We start from the raw sequence: 21576 nt of genomic DNA, 5'->3' as shown, positions 1-21576 counted from the left end.
ACGCATCATCGAAAACGACTGCCGAAGGAGAAATTTTTTTTTATTCAAAAAAAAAAAACTATGGCGGTGGGTCATCACCAGGTTAACTCGGAAACCCTACTGAGTTGACCTAGAGGTGCAGTGGGTCAAATCATGACCAACCCTGTTTGACTCGGTTAAAGGCTGATCGGGTCGTTGACCATTTGACCCGAGTTTTGACCCAGGTACTCGACCCAAAGACCCGGGTTTGACTCAGAACTAATATGCCCGAACCGGATTAGACTGCTTGGCCGAACCGGTTGGTTTGGGTAAACTAAATTGATTTTGATCTATTTTTTCTGTAACTTCAAATGGCTAGTACGGGCAAACGGTGAAGAATTTTTCACCCTGGTTTTTTGCGTTGAGTCCAGTTTTTCGTGCTCTTCGTTTTGATATATTATGAGCCTAATTTTTTATTTTCTATAAGTTATAAGTTATAAGTATGGGTGTTTAATGATTCTTCATAATTTTCCTATTAATTGAAAGAAATAAAAGAAAATCAACTCATACATTACTTGCATATTAGAATATAAACTTGTTTATTCTTGGTAATGATAGTTCATGCTTTTGTTTATGAATATTTTTTTTATGCATGCTTAAATAATCTCACTTTTAGCTGTCGGAATGAATTTGTAAACTATTGCAGTAAGATTGGATAGAATCCATCAAAGTGGTAAAATTCAACCTTATTGTAATAAAATGCAAATCAAATGTATTCTTTGTTTGAAAAGACAGAGAATAATGGTTGGTAGCAAGGTTACTAATGTTCATCCAAATGTGACATTATCAAAGAGAAGTTAAAGTTAAAGAAAGTGAAAAATAGAATAAGGATTTCTCAATCTAGAAGATGTATATCCAAAGATGACGGTATTTTTTTAAAAGTTAGAAGAAGTCTCGCAGTAATAGCAGAAACTTGAGTGGACCAGTATGTTTCAGACCCAAAGGCCAGGAATGTAATTCCGGTTGACACTCTTGAAGTAATTGACAATTGAGCATTGTAATGTTTAATTTTGTTAATTGTTATATGCTTATTCTTTTACATATATGTCTGTATGTTGAATAGAACATTCTTTATTGAAATATTCAATAGGATGTCTTCTAGTTTTGGTGTACTTGATATTCTTAAGCTTACTGGGGATAATTTCAACAAATAGATGGAAGACTTAGAGGTCTATATGATTCTCAAGGATCTAGACCTATGTACTAGGACCACCAAACCAGTAGAACCTACTGCAATCAGTACCTAAACTGAGAAAGGGGATTATGACAAGTGGGTCACTGTAAATAGGAAGTCCTTGGCTGTTATTAAAAGTACTTTGCCTGAGTCTATCAAGGATAGTGTTACTAAAAAGGACATTGCTTCTGAGTATTTGACTGCAATAAAAGCTAAGTTTGATAGTTTTAAGAAATCGTAGGCTCACGATCTCATGAGCCAATTGACTGGGGCTAGATTTGATGGAGTAGGAAGTGCTAGAGAGCATACACTGGAACTTATTTCCCTGAAAAACAAGATCAGAGGTACAATTATTAACTTTGATGATGACTTCATAGTCACCATTGCTTTGAACTCTCTACCTGAGAGCTACAAGACTCTTAAGACAACTTATAATACATTGAAGGATAAATGGGGTCTTAATTAATTGATCATTATGGTAACCCAGGAAGAGGAAACAATTAATAGGACCAAAGTTGAAAGTGCCAATCTTACTCAAGGTAAGACTTCATCTTCTATGGGACCTAGCAAAGGAATCAAAAAGTTCTTTAAGAATGGAAAATTCACTCCATTTAAAGGAGGGAAGAAGGATTGTTTTAAGAGGAAGACCTACCTTGAGAAAAAGAAGGATGATGATATGAATCTATCCTTAGTATGTTTCGAATCTTGCTTGATTAATATATCAATTGATTCATAGTGGTTAGATTCTGCATCATCTATTCACGTCACACATTCCTTATAGGGGTTCTTAAGTAGGAGGGTGCCAAGCAAGGATGAAGTGACGATGTTCGTGGGCAATGGAGCTAAAGTAGAAGTGGAAGCCATAGGAACTATTAAATTATTTTTTCATTCAGACTTATTTATTGATTTGAAGGATATTGTTTATGTTCCCTCCATAAGGAGGAATTTGAATTCAGTTTCTAGAATTTGTTCAGACAATTATTCTGTTAATTTTAATCAAGTTTGCTTTTTCTTATTACATGATTCAATCTCTATTGGTACTGATACTCTTATTGATGAGTTTTATAGATTGAATTGTAGTTCTTCATGGGTTCTAAATGTGGGAGTAAAACGCTCCCTGATTGATGAGAAATTTTCTATGTTGTGGCATAGAAGGTTGGACCATATTTCAACCAAGAGGATAAAAAGATTGGGAAAGTAAGGGATATTTAAAAATATTGATTTTCAGGACATGAAAACATGTATAGATTGCATTAAAGGAAAGATGACAATTTTCAGGAAAAAGGATGCTACTCGCAGTATTGAAGTATTAGACCTCATTCACACTGACATATATGGGCCTTTTCTTGTACCTACACTCCCTGGGCATATTTTATAACTTTTATTGATGATTGATCAAGATATGGGTATGTCTTCCTTGTCAGTGAGAAATCTAGTGCTCTAGATGTTTTTAAGATTTTTAAAGCTGAAGTTGAACTTTTCCACTTCAAGAAGATCAAAGTGGTCAGATCCGATAGGGGTGGAGAATATTATGGGAGAAGTGGTGCTTTTGAGCAGTTGCTTGGTCCTTTTACAAAATTCTTGCAAGAACATGGGATAGGTCCTCAATATTCCATACCTAGAACACCTCAGCAGAATGGAGTAGCAGAAAGAAGAAATCGTACTCTGAAAGACATGGTCCGTTCTATGGTGAGCAATACCACCTTACCAGAATCCTTATGGGGAGAGGCACTTAAAACTGCTGTTTATCTTTTCAATAGAGTGCTAAGCAAGTCTGTGAATAAGACTCCCTATGAACTCTGAAGTGGCAGAATGCTTAGCCTTAGACACTTGTGAATGTGGGGATGTCAGACAGAAGCCAAAGTCTTTAACCCTCAAGAAAAATATTTTGACTCAATGACTACAAGTGACCATTTTATGGGATACCCAGAGAGGTCTAAAGGGTATAGATTCTATTGTTCTGGCCCAGGACACAAAATTGTAGAGATCACTTATGCTAGATTTGTTAAATGCAATGAAGAATCTAGAACACCTCGTAACTTCTCTTTGAAGAAGGGAAGTATGACACCCCTGAGATAGCATTTGTTGAGTTAAAAAATTCACTTCTTGATTTCAATCCCATCCTATCTGATCATATAGTCACTCAAATTCCAATTGAATATGATTTACAAGTTGGGATAGATATTGCTATTGCAGACCCACCATCACCTCCTGATACCGCTGATATTGGCAGTCTTCCACTTGAACCTGTAAGGAAGTCTACTAGAATGCGCAAGCCTTCTCTACACTCTGATTATGTATCTTATTTGAATGGGTGTGAGTTTGACATAAGGCAAGAAGAAGACCTTGTTACTTTTCTTCAAGCAATTAATCATAAGCATTTAGACAAATGGGTAGAAACAATGAAGGAAGAACTGTCATCCATTAGCAACAATGGAGTATGGAAATCAGTGTAAATTCCAAAGGATTGTAAGGCTATTGCATCCAAGTGGGTTTTCAAAACCAAGACAAATTCTTAAGGTAGAGTAGAACGCTACAAAGCTAGACTCATGGCAAAGGGTTTTACTCAGTGAGAGGGAATGGATTACAAGAAAACTTTCTCACCTATCTCATCAAAGGACTCATTCAAAATTATCATGGCCATTGTTGCCCATTTTAACCTAGAGTTACATTAGATGGATGTGAAACAACCTTTCTGAATGGAGAACTGTCAGAGCAGGTGTACATGAGGCAACCAGAAGGTTTTGAGGAAAAGGGTAAAGAGGACTTTATTTATATGTTGAAAAAGTCTCTTTATGAGTTAAAACAAGCATCTCGACAATACTTGAAATTTGATCGAGTTGTGACCTCTTTTGGTTTTGTAAAGAATCCAATCGATCAGTGTATATTTGAAGCTCAATGGGAGTAATTTCATCTTTCTTATGCTCTATGTGAATGAAATTCTGTTGGCTAGCAACAATAAGACCTTATTAATGGAGACTAAGGGTTTTCTTTTAGAAAACTTTGAAATGAAGGACATGAGTGAAGCTAGTTATGTGCTTGGAATCGAGTTTAGTCGTGATAGGTCGTAGGGGTTACTTAGGCTATCACAACGGGCATATCTTGATAGAATTTTAAAGAGGTTTAACATGTCTAAATGTTCTGGTGGTGAAGCACCCATCAGTAAATGAGACAAGTTGAACGAGCAACAATGACCAAAGAATGATATTGAGAGGAGCTCAATGAATGACAAGCCTTATGCCTCTGCTGTTGGAAGTCTAATGTCTGCACAAGTTTGTTCTCACCCTGACATTGCCTTTGCAATTAGTGTACTTGACAGGTTTCAAGTTGATGCTGGTCTGGCTCATTGGACTGCAGCTAAGAAGATCATGTGTTATCTACAACGAACAAAGGACTTCAAGCTAGTGTTCAGTAAATCAGAGAAATTTAAATTTGTGGGGTATTCTGACTCGGACTTTAGTGGGTGTACTGATGATAGAAAGTCTACCTCTGGATACATTTTTGTATTGGGAGGAGGAACTATTTCTTGGAAGAGTGCCAAACAAACTATTTGTGGCACTTTATGAGGCTACCAAGCAGGTAGTGTGGCTGAGGAATTTCATATATGAACTGAAGGTTGTAGATTCCATCTCTAAGCCTTTGCATTTGTGGTGTGACAAAATTTTGGCTGTTTTCTTTACAAAGAATAACAAAAGATCAAACAGCTCCAAACACATTAAGATTAAATATCTTCTGGTTCGTGAGAAGATCAACACTGGGGAGATCATTGTTAAGCATATTATTACTGAAGAGATGGTTGTTGATCCTCTAACTAAAGCTCTTCCAGTGGGAATTTTTAAGACTCATGTTTCTAACATGGGTGTGATGGAATCTTTTAATATGCTTATTCAGAGTGAGTTTACTTAACCTTAATGGTATGGTAATAAGCATCATTTTGTTAGATCATATATTATGAGCACAATCTATATTGAGGATGTTTATTTTCTAGTATAGTGTTCATTTATATTCTCTCTCATCATATTGTTGTATGATTATTGTAGTTCACTTTGACATGTCACTGTTAATGGCCGTGTTTAGCCAAGTTTCGTGATTTATGGCGGTATTTAGCCTAAATCCATGGAGGTGGTTGTTAACCATAGACTATATGCCAAAGTGAGATATTAATACAAGAAAATGGCGGTTTGCCTAAGTATTGATTAATATCAAAGTTCTCTACCTGTGAGGTTTTCAAGGTAGGCTGATCTTTAGATCAGGAACAGACCTATAAGGAATGATATATCTTATGTGATCACAGTTATGATATAATTCCTTATATCTATGTTTCCAGGCGATTTGAATTGATAATTTTCTATTGTTTGTAACATTAGATAGTTATATGCCGTATATTGAGGTGTGTTTTCTACTATTATTCAACAATATAAATTATTGATTGGTTCAAAGTTTATTATGAGTAGTATTCAATCTTTGGATTATTTGGCCAGATGTTAATGGGAAGACATCAATATCAGTGTAACCCAAGTGGGAGATTGTTAGGACTCTTATGTGGGCTTAACTGATACTGATTGACCTATTGGGCCCAAGAGAATAAGGACCACTATAATTAGGAAACTTCTAGCCCTATTCTACTATGGGAATAGAATAGGGTTTAGGGATTCTATTATATATAAAATACTGACGATCCTTGCAGCCGTTACTCTCATAATAATATTTTGGGAGCACTGCTTTCTCACAAGAGCTAGTGTAGAGACAGAGAGAAAATCCTAGAGTAAGAGGATGCAGAAGATCTCAGTAGAATGACCCATATCGTGTGGTTCTTCATCATAGTTCGTGGTGCAAGCGTCAACCTTGATTTAAGAACTTCATTCACCCTCAACAGGTATGTGATCGATTTCTTTCTATTATTCATTCTTGTATTCTATACACTGTAGGTTATTCAAATGATTCTAGGATTTAGAATCACTAACACTCTCCCCAAAGTCACGAGATTTAATGAATCATAGAACTGATCGAAGGAGCAAACAAAAATAATTTGCTTTATAGATTTATTAAGGGGAAAAAAGAATAAATAAATCAATGAAATAATATATCCTATATCGATGATGTATCATCTCCATATATATATATCCTCTCTAGAACTCTTCTCTGCTACTGCTTCCGACCAGCGTCGAGCATGAAGATGTGGTATGGTCGTACAGGGACGGAAGTAGGTACTTCCTCCCATTAACGCCGTGGGCATTGTAGCTAGCACCGGCCGTCGAATCCACAAACAACTCGCCGGCATAACCCGGATAAGCTTCTTTCCCATAGATTCCGGGACAAGCAGAAGCAGCTTCAAGAGGGGCCTCTGCAGATCCTTGGTAGTAACCATTGCCAAATGGGTTCGTTGCAGTTCCAGCCAAGAGGCCAGCCAAATTGATAACCATACCGTCGAGGCAAACGTCGTTATTGGGGGGGGGGGGGGGACCAAAGGACCATAGATGGGCTGGGGCTGGTGGAAGGGCCAAGCACATTGACCAGGGCACTGTGTTTCTGAGTTTCCAACCCAGATGTAAGGGAACTTGTACTTCCCGTTGTGAACGTTCATCTGGTGACTTGGAGACGACCCATGTGTCCCGCATCTGCTGACACAGAACCCTTCAACGGCGACATCAGAGGCAGTCAAGACAACGTTAATAGCGTTCCTCTGCTCACCTTTGGCTGCGAGTTGAATGAGTTGCTTGCTGGTGAGAGATTTACCCAAGGAGTAGTTCTCGTCTGCTTACTCAAATGGAGGGAGATGGAAGAGGTTTCTTGGAGCTGAGTTTGTAGTATTTATTAGTGGTTTTCCACCAAGTGAGAACAGAGGGTGGTTGGGTTTGGGTTGTCTGAGAAGTTGTGGAGAGGGAAGAGATGAATTCAGTGACGATTGCCCGTTGAGAAGTGTTGAATTTGCCGTACCAGAGGAGATTGAGAGAAAATTGGCCAGAGAGGAGAGAACCCTTGTGGTATTGAAGCAGGGGTTGCTCCTGCACCAACTCAGTGAGCTTTCTCCCGGCAGAGGAGACATGGAAAAGGGAAACAAGAAGTATGAGTTGTAAGATTAACAGAGAAACAGAAGGTAAAGAAGATGAAAAAGACATACTCAGAAAAGCTTGATTACTTAAGAACTTAAAATGCTAAGAAGGAAGAGGAGATGAGTAGCTGAAATTTCTTTCAGATCTTGATTGTAGAGTTGGAAACTTCGGATGCTTGAGGTTGTGGAGTGGAGAATGTGGGTGGCTTTATATAGCTTTGGGCCTCGAGGGAGGAAGTCTGGAAGGGACTGTTTTCGACGAAATGAGGCTAGCGGGTCCTTCTCTCTCTCTCTCTAACTATAATGTTTCCGAATTGACGAAGATGCCCTTAGACCTCTACCGTTTCTCTTTATCTTTTCTCTGTCAAAGGGTAAGGGTGACGAATTTACGAGAGAAAAGGAAATTGAGACTTTGGAAAGAAAGCGAGCACAGCTGGGTGCTATTAGCATATGCCAACTGGTTCTGGGATTGCCACTTCCGCCCCCTTCTCTTTTTTTTTTTTTTTTTTTTTTTTTTTTTTTTTTTTTAATTTCTTCGAGAATTTGGAAAATGCCGAGTGCACAGTCATAGAGAGTCAGCTGCCATTATCAAGAAAAAAAGAAAGAAATACAGAGTTAGCTGCATTGACTCACTCACTCGCTCGTACAAACCTTGAGCGCGTGGGTGTGTGATGGTTAAGGTTGTCAAATGGTGTAGTTTTAGTTATTTGGTTCGGTTTTAATACGATTTATATTTTGATAAGGTAAAATTAAAATCGTACTGGATAGGAATAAAGTGAAATCAGAATCATTTTCATTCGATTTCAATTTTAACTGTTTTTAATCGATTTTTGTTATTCAATTCACAATCGACTTACATGGGATTAATAGTGTGGTTTTAAAAAATGATTTGTATCCTACAACTAGTGTGAAGTCTACATATATTAAATTTCTTAAAGAGTTAGAACAATATACATTTATTTTGCCAATGACAATATACTTTCTATATAAAAGACTGCACATATTATAATTAATTAACTACGATCCTAGAAATTAGAAATCAAGAAGTGAGATTGTGTGCAAGTGAAGCTCCCTTCACGGTTAATACTTTGCTTTTTTTTTTTTTTTTTTTCTTCCCTTTATTTATAAAATCCATCGAAATTCAAAATACTTTAAGAATACTAGGTGTCTGTTAATCATTGGTTTTATGGTTTGATTTGATTTCAAACTATAATAATGATTTATAAAATCAAAATTGGATCAATTTACTATGGTATATGGTACAGGTCGATTCGGTTATAACTAATTGGTTTCGATTCGGATAAATGATTTCGGTTTTATATTGACACTGGTGTCCGTAGTGGATCAAATTATCATGTGACAGCTGTATCGCTATAAACAGACCTAATGCTATGACTAAAGGCTGTAAACCTGTAATTTGGGGCCTTACGGCTGGGGTTAGAGTGGAAATGATGTGGGTCCCGCAAATTGGGTTAACTTTTTCAAAATTTCTTATTTGAAAGACAGGCATGACACATACGGCCCTACCATCGAGATGGTTTTTTTTTAATCAATTTTCATGGAAAGCTTCAAAGAAAAAGCTATTTTAGTACTTCACCTTTCGTTTTTAGAAAGCTTCAAGTCAAGCTCGCTACGTTCCCAATGAATTGCGATTTTACCATTTCAAATTAGATCAGTGGGTGGGGCCAGCTGGAAAAACAAGATAAGAAGATAGGGTGGAAGGCAATGAAGTCTTACTATTTTCATCGCTTGGACACTAGGGCTCTATGTTGTAACGATTCTGTTTTTTTAACATGATTTTGAGTCTAGCATTTTTTTTTTGTATTTCTATTTTTTTAGAGTGATTCTGCATCTTAAATGTTGTATAGTAATCGTAAAAAAAAAATGATTTTATAACCTGAAAGAAACAGAAACATGTATGGTTCGTACTTAACAGAATCGTTTCTGTTAGAAACCAATATTTACATAAAGTGCCATCTTCACCATGGGTGTCAAAGTTGTGATTTTTAAATAAAATCTAAGGATAGTCAATGGTTTTTTAATAAGTTCTAAGTTATGAAAACCATTATTACCCAAATAGCTTAAGTCGAATGCGATAAATAAGAATATCTCCATATCAACAACATGGTGTTCACTTCAAATATGAAATATTTGGCTGTGTTTCCTTGCCATATGAAATATGAAATGTTTCAACAAAAATATGATTTATCATAATAACATAAAAGTATGAATAAGAATAAATTCAAGTATTGACATAATTCTTAAAGTATCTAATTATGAACTTAAGGGCATAAATTAGGTCTTCCAACTTAATTCTTAACTGCAAAACATGTTCCACTACTTCAAAGTTTAAATCCAATCATCAAAATGTAATCATGTAATTTAAGCCATTCCAGCTTTAACAGCTAACTCATTTGCAATCTTTTTCCTAAGATCATCCATTGTCTTCTTCTTTCTGCTAAGCTTATACTAATGTGAGCTGGTGGTACATAATCTTGAATTTCTTCAGGCTTCTCATTCCACCAATTTTCACCAAACTTCTTAAAATTCTTTCTGCAAGTTCTTCCTCCCGAATGAAGTTGTGAAGTGCACAACAAGCAATGACGATGCATGTTTGTGTATTCAGTGGAAAACATGGCATTTTACTCAGAATTGGGAAGCGTTTCTTCAAAGAACCAAAACTGCGCTCTATGACATTCCTAACAGAAGAGTGTCTATTATTAAATAGTTTTACTGCTGTCCTTGGACGTCTATTCCTATAATCATTTAGATGGTATCTTTGTCTTTTGAATGGCGTCAAGAATCCAGTAGTAGATGGATAACCAGAATCAACCACATAATATTTACCTAGCACGTAAAGTGAAAAGTAATGAATCAACACAATATGTAAAATAGAGCATAATCAACTGGTGAGGTTAAGATTTAGAATGTACCAGGTGGAGGATGAGGAAATTCAAAATTACTTGGGATGCAGGGATGGCTTCATGCATAATAAGAGAGAAAAACAAACACCTATACATGAAAAAATAGAACACAATGGATACCTTCCCCAAAAAAAAAAGAATAACTAAATAAAATCTACTTTCAACAAAATTAACCCGCATGGAATTTAATTATTATACTACGGGCATCTGATCAACCATCAGGAATCAATCATATTGAGCATGAACCAACTTCTGTTGTTACCCAAAAAAAAAACAATTTCTGTAGCGCACAAGGAGAGGGAAAGAGGGTGTTCCTTTGTTTCTAACCTATTTCTGCAGGTGCCTCTTGGAGTGTCCGCCGTTGGTCGAGGATTTTAGGACTTCAGGGATTGTTGTGCCGCGAAACCTGCCTTGCTTTGGACCTAGCGCCGGTCACTGAATCACCGCTGTGAGATAAAAAATTGTGGGTGGAGAGATAGATTTCTAGTCAGGGATGGGTTTCGGGCAAAGGAGAATGAAGAGATGAGGGAGGGAGAGGGAAGTGACTGGTTTAGGTTGCCATTTCGTTTCGTTTCCAGTCAGGGAGGTTAGGGATGGGTTTCGGTGACTGGTTAGGCGAAGGAGGAAGGAGGATGAAGAGAGGGGTTTCTGTATGCTTCTCTCTTCTGGTATTCCAAGAAAGAGAATGAATTAGGGTTCGGTCTACCATTTTCTTATGTTTTAAGTGAAAATGTCGATTTTACCCTTTCGTACTTAAGTGGGAGCTTCATTCTGTGCCTTTTGATCAGAATAAATTCTGAGTGTGAGAAGCTTGGTTTTCATGCTTCAAAAAATGAATTCTAAAACTTAAAAAGTGTTGGTTCATTACAAAAAAACAAGAAATTGAACCGGACTTACCATACAACTTTTACTCTATTTCTGTTCTAAAAAAATAAAAAAAAACAACAGAATTGATTTTTTAGAATGTTATAGTACAGAGCCTAGGCAACCTAATGAGGTGATATAATGATTGCAATTAATCTTTGCCTCCTTATCCGGAGAAAAAAAAATTAATCTTTGCCTAAAATTTTGCTTAAGCAATGTCCATCAACAAAAGAAAAAATGGATGATCTAGAACCAGCAGCTCATCACCGAGGTGAAATGGTTTTCCCAAGTCCCCTACTGTCGAAATGAACTGCAACACCTCTTAGAGCAACGATCGTAAGAAGTAAGGATGTGAATTTGTAACTGAAATCATTTATCGAAATCGAATCGATCCATTTACATCTAAATCGTAAAACCGTTTAATAAATTGTGTCTGAAAACGAACAAGTTAAAATTTCAGCTAGAGGGTATAACCTGGAGCTGTTAGTAATTCTAGATTCATGAATTTGGAAATGGGTTTAAGTAATTACAAAACTGATTGAAGGAGTAAACAAAAATAATTTGCTTTATTGATTTATAAAGGGAGAAAAGAACAAATAAATCAATAAATTTGGGAGCGAAAGAATTAGAATAATTTACTTTTCTCTAGGGTTTATAAATACCTCTTATTATAGTATTTTTCAAAAAACCCTTTTAAATTCCATTTTTTTGGTGATCACAGTAGCTGCAACCCCGGACAGCAGCTAAATTCCGTCCATTTTAGATTAGGGTCGAGCATGAAGATGTGATAAGGTCGTACAGGGACGGAAGTAGGTATTTCCTCCCATTAACGCCGTGGGCATTGTAGCTAGCACCGGTCGTCGAATCCACCATCAACTCGCCCGCATAACCCGGATAAGCTCCTTTCCCATAGATTCCGGGACAAACAGAAGCAGCTTCAAGAGGTGCCTCTGCAGATCCTTGGTAATAACCATTACCAAATGGGTTCGTTGCAGTTCCAGCTAAGAGGCTAGCCAAATTGATAACCATACCGTCGAGGCCAATGTCGTTATTGGGGGCGTGGCTGCGAGCTGAATGAGTTGCTTGCTGGTGAGAGATTTGCCCAAGGAGTAGTTCTCGTCAAGAAGCTGCTTACCCAGATGGAGGGAGAGGGAAGAGGGTTTCTTGGAGCTGAGTTGGTAGTATTTATCAGTGGTTTTCCACCAAGTGAGAACAGAGGGTAGTTGGGTTTGGGTTATCTGGGAAGTTGTAGAGGGAAGAGATGAAATCAGTGACGATTGCCCGTTGAGAAGTGTTGAATTTGCCGTACCAAAGGATATTGACCGAAAATTGGCCAGTGAGGAGAGAGCCCTTGTGGTATTGAAGCAGGGGTTTCTCCTGCACCAACTCACTGAGCTTTCTCCCGGCAGAGGAGAGATGGAAGAGGGAAGCAAGAAGCATGAGTTGTAAAAGCAACAGAGAAACAGAAGGTAAAGAAGATGAAAAAGCCATACTCAGAATAGCTTAATTGAGTACTTTATAACTTATATGCTAAGAAGGAAGAGGAGATGAATAGCTCAAATTGCTAACTGCGGATTTCACGGTTCCAACTCGGGGAAAAAATCGACCTTTCTATGGGTTGGGAACTCAGTGACTCAGTGCCCAGGTCAATGCGCGTGGCCGTTCCACCAGCCCATATACGGACCACATCCATTGCGACAATAAAAAAAAAAAATTGTCCATAGTTTGTTGTTGTCAATTTTCATTTCTCTCTCGCAGTTTCATTTCCTTCTTGATTTTTCATATAGGAACTTTACAATGAGAATGGAATAATTTGAATTTGAAACATAATCCAATTTGGGAGCTGATCTAAGAGCTAACTATATAATTCAATGAACAATAATATGTGATCTACCTCTAAAAAATTTACTCCTCCCACATCTTTATTCAAAGAGAACTCAACCTGGGAAATGGGAACCTATCAATAATCGATCATTTATAGCTCGATTATAAAAAAAAAAAAAAAAAAAAAACCTAAACCTCAGGGACAGACAGAGATATCCATTCCTTTTTCTCTTTTCAATTAATTTCATTTCACTTCATTCAATCAATGGAAATTGTATTTCACTTCCCTATCCCCATCCAGTTCTTCTTCACAGGCCATGTAAGGGTGAACAGGAGGAAAGTATACCTCACTTTGGACCACACAAGCCTAATTAAGGCTTGAGCTCGGCCTGGGCTTTGTTGGGTGGACGGTCCTATTAGACTGGGCCTAGACATGTTTTTGTGAGGACAGGTCCATGGGTCATTGTAGGTAAGGTTCAACTACAAGTCGGTCTCCACCAATCCGATCCGGCTGGAATTGGCCTGAACCTAGAGAAACAAGTCGAATTGGCCGGTTTGAACTTTGAATCATCCAGAATCATTCAATTGATCGATTCTGATTCCTTAACAGTGATTGTAAGTACAAATAACTGATTTCACAAAACATTATTATAAGTAAGAAAAAGCTACTTACATCCTGTACAAATAATTAGATGTAGGGTCATAGTCCATCGGATCTTGATTCTCTTCAATACTTAATCGTGCAATTCTCTCTGTACACGCAACATCTGTATATTTTCAGAAAATGCCTTAAACTTCTACAATCATTCGAGTTTGAAAATGTACAGATGTCGCATATACGAGAGAATTACACAAAAATTGTGCGATTAAGAATAGAAGAGGACCTTACACTACCTCATTCATATCCATACAAGAATCTATATAGCACACATACATGTTCCCCTTTCATGGATATATATATATATATATATATATATATTAAATAGTTGAATGGAGATGAAAGATAAACTGGTCTGATAGACTGATAGTGTTAAACTTCTTAAAAGCCTTCAATGGAAGTAGGGAAGCAGGGACCATGACCAGAGCCAAAAGCCCTGATATGGTCCTCAAGAGATCTCTTGTGCTTGAAGTCTGACCCACAAACACAAAGCCAAAACTTTCCACAGTTCTTCTCATGGGTTCTCCAGTCACCCTTCACTGCCAACAACTTCCCACACTTCCTACACATGAAGGGCTTCATCCCATGCTTCCTCTTGTAATGAGTTTGGAGTGTCTTGAAGTCTTTAAGAGGCTTGGCTCTTGGGTAGTTGATATTGTTCTTACATCCTTGTGCACAACAATAACAAGGGATGCTTAACTTGGCTCTTGGTTCTTCTCCCTTCAGTGATTCTGGTCCCTTACGATACTGTGACCCATGTCCCCACATGTGCATCTACCACCCAAACCATTAACAAAGAAAGATAAAGGATAAGAAATGAATTGCGTATACAGCATAGAATGAAAGCAAACAGGAATGGAGTTGTGTGGGTTTCACTTCTCATGTGGGATTAAAGAAAACAGTTTTCAAATTTGTAAGCCCCACTTAAATTTTAATTAATTATGATCATAGTAATCCTCATAATTTTTTAATAAATTAGGAGAAAGTTTTCCTTCATCCATGACAAACTCACAAATCTATGGTTATTTATTATCATTATTCTATTGACCACCGTATGATATCATCATTAACTTCTGTCCTTATTAGAGGCAATCCCACCAACCACCAAAACCCATAAATTAAAAGATTATCTTCATCGTGGGTGAAGAAAAAATAAACAATCTCTTATATAGGTAATATATTATAATGAGGAAGCAAAATGTTTTTCACTTTAATAATAACCAAGGACCAAGTTATTATTATCTATTTTTTTTCCTTCGTGTATCAATTTTTTCTTAAAAAAATACTCACATTTGAATAATATTAACTGAAATAATAATTAAAAAAAGAAATGAAAAAAAGAAGAAGAAGATGGGGAGAGGAACGTAACAGTTGAACCTGTAGGTTGCTGTGGCGGTTGAAGGTATTCTTGCAGATATGACAGGTGAAGTGGGTGAAGCCAATGTGTATCTGTGCTGGGGTAGGTACCCAAAACTTTGTAGCAGCTACATCCATGGCTACATTGTCATCTCTCTTCTCATTTGGTTTGAAGGACTCATTGGTGAGCAATTAGGTAGGCCAATGTGTAATGCAACTGTGACCTCGTCGGCGTCCTCGCAGTCTCTTTGATGATTATTATCCTCAACTGTTGAGGTGGGTGAGTTAAGCAAGCGTCTTAGTAGAGGTAGGGGCTCAAAAATGTTCTCGGTAGTGTTTGCAGAAAGAGTAGAGGATTGGGTATCCTTGGTAGAAGAAGTGAAGGAACTTGAGGCACATGAGACAAGTGAGGAATCCATGAAGAGGGTGAGGGTGAGGGTGGAGCAGGCCTTATTCCTTTCAAAGTTTTGGGCTACTTATAAAGGGATTTGGTAGCCATATTTAATGATAATGGTCACTGTGAGATTGAGAAAATTATATGAAAATTGCTGAGGGAGAGAAGGCTAAAGTTGGTGTTAAGAGTGTCGTGTGGAGTAGCTGGAGAATTTGTTGGTTGTAGGACAGCAACCTCTGGTAATTGGATCTTTAATTGGTGCTGCTCTATCTACCGTTCTCCTTTTAGATATTGAAAGCATTTTGCTTAAATTCCAGTGGCCCATGGCCCCTGAATTTGGCAAATGACCCACTACAGAGCCTTGGAAATACTTGGTAACCTCAATATTTGGTCTGGTTCAGACTCAATGAGAGAGAGAGAGGGTCATTGATTCCAAAGGGGGTTGTGCTAATGTCACTATGATATGTGAGGGATGTCTATCACCAGCCAATGAAAACATATCAAATGGGATCCTTTGGCATCAAGAATATCATAAAATAGAGAAATGTAAAATTAAAGTACAGAAGGATTTATAGGCTGCCCGCTTATATTCGCATCTTATGGCTAATAGCGGCAGAGGAGAAAGATTCTGAGATGTAAGTACACATGACATCGTGTACTTGCTTTTCCCTAAATGTTATTTTTTCAACGGGGCTGATTAGTTTGTGTTCATTTGGCTCACATATTCTGAGGTTAGCTCTCTCTCTCTCTCTCTCTCTCTCTCTCTCTCTCTCTCTCTCTCTCTCTCTCTCTCTCTCTCTCTCTCTCCCTAGATCATTTATCATTGGTGAAAATATCATACCAAAATGAGCTGAGTGTCTTAAACTTTTTACAAGTGAGTAGAGCTCATGTGGTGTATATGTCCATAAAATTGGGCCTCATTTGACATGCCACATGGATAAAAAAAAAAAAGGGTTGTGTAGATGACCTTTACAACACATGAAAAGGTGGAGCAAAAGTCTTGGAATCCTTGTGCTAGCGGAGTTGGAAGTTTCATTTATGCTATGATTTATAGTAAGCTAGAGTTGTCTCATACAATCAATATTGTCAACTTATATATAAGTAATCTAGGGAAGAAACACTCGAATGTAATTAAGTGGATTTCCTTAAAAAATCTAAATAAGACTACTGATTTGGGTGTTATATATGTTCAATGTAAAGGAAGTTCCATAGAATTAATGGGATATATTGATTCTGATTATGCTGATGGCTTGGACATGCAAAGGTCTACTACAAGGTATGTATTTATATTAGCTAGTGGACCTATATCGGATAGGACGATGCTTCAATTAATCCATAGTTCCACTGTCCACTACAAAGACAAAGTACGTAACGGCGGTTGAGGCTACCAAGGAAGGGGTTTGGTTGGTTCATGAGTTGAGGTTGGAACAAGGAGGTAGGGTGTTAAATTGTGATAGTCAGAGAGTATCATACATCTTACAAAGAATCAAGTGTTACATGCATGGTCAAAACATATGTATGTGAGGTTTCACACAAACAGCAATCTTATATATGTACTAAGTTGATCATTATAGAGAAATTCGAGTCCTATTTAGACTTGATTAATGTTACTCATTTTCTAAAGTGAGGGACGCACTAATAGGTGCAGGTCTATACCTTTATATGAAGGTACGGGGATGAAGGCATCTACGAGTTATCTTCACAGAAGCTTCAACAGAATTCAAGCCAAGGTGGAGATTGTTGGGGGCATGATGTCTTGTATTCTGTCAGTTGTATAATTGCACTGATTTTGAGGGGCCATCAATAGGATTTTGTAATAAATTTGTAATGATGGTTCTTTCTATGTAAGAAATCTGAGACAGGTGTGAGGAAGAGTAGTTGTAACCCTATTCTCCTTTGATTATAAATAGATCTTATCTCACCGTGGACGTAGGTAATCTTGTCAAACCACATAAATCTTTGAATGCATTGTATAATTATGTGTTTACAATTTCAATTTCATTTATTACATCATTTTAGGTTCTCATTTTTCTAAAGAGATTTTCATTTCTGAGGCTCCATCTAGTTCCAAGTAAAAGCAAGGAAAATGAAGAAAAGTAATTAATTTAAAAATGAGGAAGAAAACTTTTATAATCATGATTGTGTAACCTACTTAAAACTCTTACCAAATTTGACAATTATACTCTTCAGAATTTTTTTTCCTTCTCGGTTGCAAAGTCAAGTACAATTTAATGACTATATTTTATATTATTAGAATATTGCATCAAATGATGTTGTTGCTTCTGCTTCTGATGCTCTTGTTGTTATCTTCTACAATAAAACAAAAAATGTTATTTGTTGTTATTACCATATGTTGGGACTCAGCTAGAATAGTTACTCGGGTATTCTCTCCTTAAGAACTAGCTTTTGAAGATGAATTTTACCTGAGTCCTAACAAGAATTCATATTGAGCTATTCACATTCAATGTAAGATTGGTTGCTTTCACATGAAACCCTAACACTATATACAATTCAAATTGAAACAAAAGATTTCAAACATAAAAGGCTAATCAAAGGATATATGAATATGATCCAAACTCTTAAAGATTGTATGGTTCACGCGGCTACATAAAATGCTGAAAAGATTGTAGATCCTTATATACTATTTCATTTACTTGATAAGAATAGAAGATTCCAATCCAATGGATCTTGAACTAAGTTATTACAGAACTTAAGTTCCTCAAATTGATGTCAAAGTATAGACCAGTTCATGCAAAAACTATCCATTATTGAGGGGTCTCAGTTCAGGGCTGATAGTTAAATAACAAATCAACCCAAAGAAAAGAAGTAGTAAGTGAAAAATGAAAATGGAAAAACAGCTTAGTGGAGTTTTTGAGATTGACTAGTGCTCATCTCTGGTTGCTACAGTTCTTAGAAGCAATAAGTATAACTCAAAATCACTTGCTCCAGTGGTCATTAGCCATGGCTGTAGCTTTCCACTAGATTGGGCACTGGAGAAAAAAATGTCTCCAACTGTAGAAGAGAAATAATCGAAGTTAAAACCTTGATCAAGGTTTATATAGTATCTGAACCTTGCCACCAAGCCATAGATCCCTTCTCTTCATCATCAACCTTGCTCTCGCTCTTCCTCAACCTCTGAACTGACCACTCCAGTTCCAGTTGTTGCCGAGCTTTGTTCTTGGGTTGTCCTTGAATCTGAGACTGCCATGGTCCAAGAAACAGATTCAATGCTAATAAAATATAGACCATATAACCCAAAATTGGGTTGTAAATTTGGCTCTGAGAACCCGAGCCCAAGGACTCCTTGAGCTCAGAGAGGGCCTAGGTCAATTAGTGCCAACTCAACTCTAGCTGGTTTGATAAGATTCGGCCTGGGCCGAGAAATCTCAACCAATCTCACGGGTCGAGATGGACTTGGGTTGGGCTAAGAGGACTTAGGCTATCTCAACCCTACCTCAAAGCTAGATTGGGCTTTGCACTAAACTAAGAGGACTCAAGGTTGGACTAGGGTTTAAAAACTGACCTATTTCATGAGCCCGGATCCTCTCCATTTAACTGTACCCTCAAATCCCATATCACAACATCCATGTGAGAGGATCCAAATTCCTATTTTACCCCCGTGGCTCCTCTATTACGTAATAGAGGCAGTAGCTCAGATCTGACGCCTTGAAACATTTCGACATGTAACCCAATACATAAACACAAATCTCGAGATGCTCTAGAGCGTTAGATCTGAACTTCCACTTTTATTGTGCAGTAGAGGAGCCACCCCCCTCCAAATATGGTCCATGAACTTGGAGAGTTGGGGGTTCAACAGTGTGACATTATTAACCCTGAAAATGAATTTCACGTAGCCAAATTAAACTCCTCTTCCAAGATGTCGAACCTAAAAGGGCAGGCTTTGTCATCCACGGGACCACGGGTCTCATCCCAAAGACTCTGTTGATGCCTCAGTTGACTGGACCGGACTGGGCCAATAATATTACTGCTAACTTGAGAAACGAGCCAATTATGGGCAGCCAGTCTTATATAAAAGTAAAACGGGGTCGCAACTCATTTAGTCTTTTTTTTTTTTTTTTAACCAATAGTAGAAGTTAAAAATAGAAAGGAAAAAAAAAAAACGTAAAAGGACTATTTGGATTTGTCGCTCTAAACTTTCTAATTTCTACGGCCAATGAGCCATGTCCAAGTGTAAAGAATCTGAATGGCATTTCCGTAAAAGGAAAGACACAAAGGTTGAATAGTCAACAGACAACACTGCAACAGCGCCAACCTTTTCTACATTCTTAGAGAGAGAGAGAGAGAATACTTACTAATAGTAGTAGTTGAGGGAAGAGAAGGCATAGAGGTGGTGGGGCCTGGTGGAGAAAAGGTGGAGAAGGACCCCTCCCCATGTGTAGTGGCGGTGGCGGTGGTGGTGGTGGTGGTGGGAAGAGGAAAGTAGGAGGGTCCAACTATACACTGGGGCTGACGATGAGCTGAAAAAGTGAGCCTGGGTGGTGTAGCTGTTGCTGGTGGCGGTGGTGATGGCAAAGCAAAGCCATAATAATAAGAGGAGGCCCCTCCTCCCATCGCCATTCCCATTCCAGTCATCCCTGTCATCCCCGTGCTGGATGTCGACGTCCCTGCTCCGTACATTTGATGGTAATACTGAGCTTGCAGATGTGGGCTATACACCGTCTGCCAAATGGGCCCATCCATATATATCACCCAAAACAAACACCCATTAGTAAACAAACCTTTGCTTTCCAAAAAATAAAATAAAACAAAATAAAAGGGGAGTGATTAATTAACCAATTACCCTCTAACATAATAAGAAAGGTAGCTGAGTTCCTCACCCCTAGAAAGTAACCACCCCACCTCGTCTCAAACTAGCCATGAGGTGTGGTCCTCACACCTCAAAGGTCATTTTCACATCCTATGAACGGTGTGAGATAGGGTGGGATTGTTACACGTAAGGAATGGAATCCAAATTCAAGACAATCGGTTGATAAAACTTTCTTTTCACTCAAATATCAATTGGGAGGAAAGGGGGGGGGGGGGAGAGTGTTATCAATGACAGCAACAAAATGGATTCATGAATAGAGGGGGAAGAGAGATCATTCATAGGAGGAGGCCATTGTACTCTCTAGCACTTGTCTATCTCTCTTCTTCCTTATGAAACGACATATTTGCTCCCTAATGGGGGAGGAGAGAACAGACCCAAGGAGCATGGCTCTCGAATAGAAAACATCATTTCAACTAATTATTAGGGTAAGATATCAACATGCTATTGGAGTGTGATGAATATTCTTCTATACCAAACCAATAGGAGCATAAGAAGGAGCTGCACAGTCATATAAGAGGGATCCACATGTAATGGATGAAAGAGACTGCTAGGGATGGTAGAAAAAATGCATGAGGACAATGATGCCAGCTGCGTGGACATCATTTTTTCTAATTATTATTATTATTAACACAAAGTTTAGTCATCAAATGGATATAAAAAAAATCAAGTATCCGTACCCAACTGCTGAAATATTGACCTTACAACCATATATAAAACCTTTTATATTATTTTTTGGTAAATAGAGTATCATAAGCTATTAAATTTTTTTTTAGAGTATCCTTAGCTATTAATAAATCTTTCCATTATTGATACAAAATACTTACTTGGGTGTATCCATAATCTGGTGTATAGGTGGTGTACCTGCAAGGTAAAATATCAATGGAAATCATTAAAATGGATAGAATCATTGTTTCTTCTCCTACTACGTGAAGTACTCTAATATGTTTCTACCAAAAAAATATATTTAAATTAAAAAAAAAAAAAAAACATTAAAAAATAAAACACTTCCATGGCCGGCCCAACGTGCGCCCTATACTAAATGGATGAACATGAAAGGTGAGGTACTCAGGTACCAGCCTTGGATAGGTTGTCTTCTAGGGTTTTGTGATTATAAATTAGTGTTTGCTAACACAGTATTTGCTAGGCCCACCTCATCTACACAATATCAGATGCAACAACACAAAAATGTCTTGTCTCAGTCAATCAGTTGGAATGAGGATTTTTGAGAGCTACCCATCACAAGATGTACACCATAAAGAGCAATTCCAAGGAGACACCCCCACCTCTCTCTCTCAATGTACTCTTACCTTCTTTTTTTTTCTTGGGTTAGAAATGTACTCTATCTATGATTCTAATTTTGAACTAGGGCAACCTTTATAAGACCCTAGCTAGCTAGGGTTAGTGTTGGGGCTAGGAGATAGGGTTAGGGTTTGGTCGGTACGTGCAACCAAGTATTAATTTGTCCATGCATATATCACCATATC

General features: G+C 37.7%; 2 protein-coding genes, 1 long non-coding RNA gene and 1 pseudogene across 3 annotated transcripts in view; all 4 read right to left on the bottom strand.

Annotated features, from left to right (window-relative positions):
* Window positions 1-6208: 6208 nt before the first annotated feature.
* Window positions 6209-7440, bottom strand: LOC122057683 (annotated as a pseudogene).
* Window positions 7441-9863: 2423 nt separating this feature from the next.
* On the bottom strand, window positions 9864-10722 carry LOC122057701. Its single transcript, XR_006133596.1, has 3 exons — window positions 10496-10722; window positions 10178-10256; window positions 9864-10091 (listed from the first exon to the last, which is right to left on the bottom strand). It is a non-coding gene; the product is annotated as an uncharacterized LOC122057701 (long non-coding RNA).
* A 2767-nt stretch (window positions 10723-13489) lies between these two features.
* LOC122057692 (protein TRANSPARENT TESTA 1-like) lies at window positions 13490-15393 on the bottom strand. Its single transcript, XM_042619900.1, is given in 3 exon segments — window positions 13490-14288; window positions 14892-15058; window positions 15061-15393. Coding segments are annotated over 3 exon segments (789 nt in total). The 5' UTR covers window positions 15290-15393; the 3' UTR covers window positions 13490-13895.
* A 2484-nt stretch (window positions 15394-17877) lies between these two features.
* The window catches only part of LOC122058502 (RNA-binding protein 24-like), a 6017-nt gene continuing 2318 nt past the window's right edge, over window positions 17878-21576 (bottom strand). Inside the window, exons 4-6 of the mRNA XM_042621188.1 lie at window positions 20917-20953; window positions 19578-19944; window positions 17878-18465 (exon numbers count right to left, since the gene is read on the bottom strand). Of these exons, the coding sequence (XP_042477122.1) occupies window positions 18371-18465; window positions 19578-19944; window positions 20917-20953 (499 nt within the window). The 3' untranslated portion in view covers window positions 17878-18370. The remainder of the gene's footprint in view (window positions 18466-19577; window positions 19945-20916; window positions 20954-21576) is intronic.

Source organism: Macadamia integrifolia, chromosome 2 (assembly GCF_013358625.1).
Source record: "Macadamia integrifolia cultivar HAES 741 chromosome 2, SCU_Mint_v3, whole genome shotgun sequence".
Lineage (NCBI taxonomy): Eukaryota > Viridiplantae > Streptophyta > Magnoliopsida > Proteales > Proteaceae > Macadamia > Macadamia integrifolia.
Note: the sequence above shows the minus strand (reverse complement) of the source record. Positions and strands in the feature narration are given on the sequence as shown.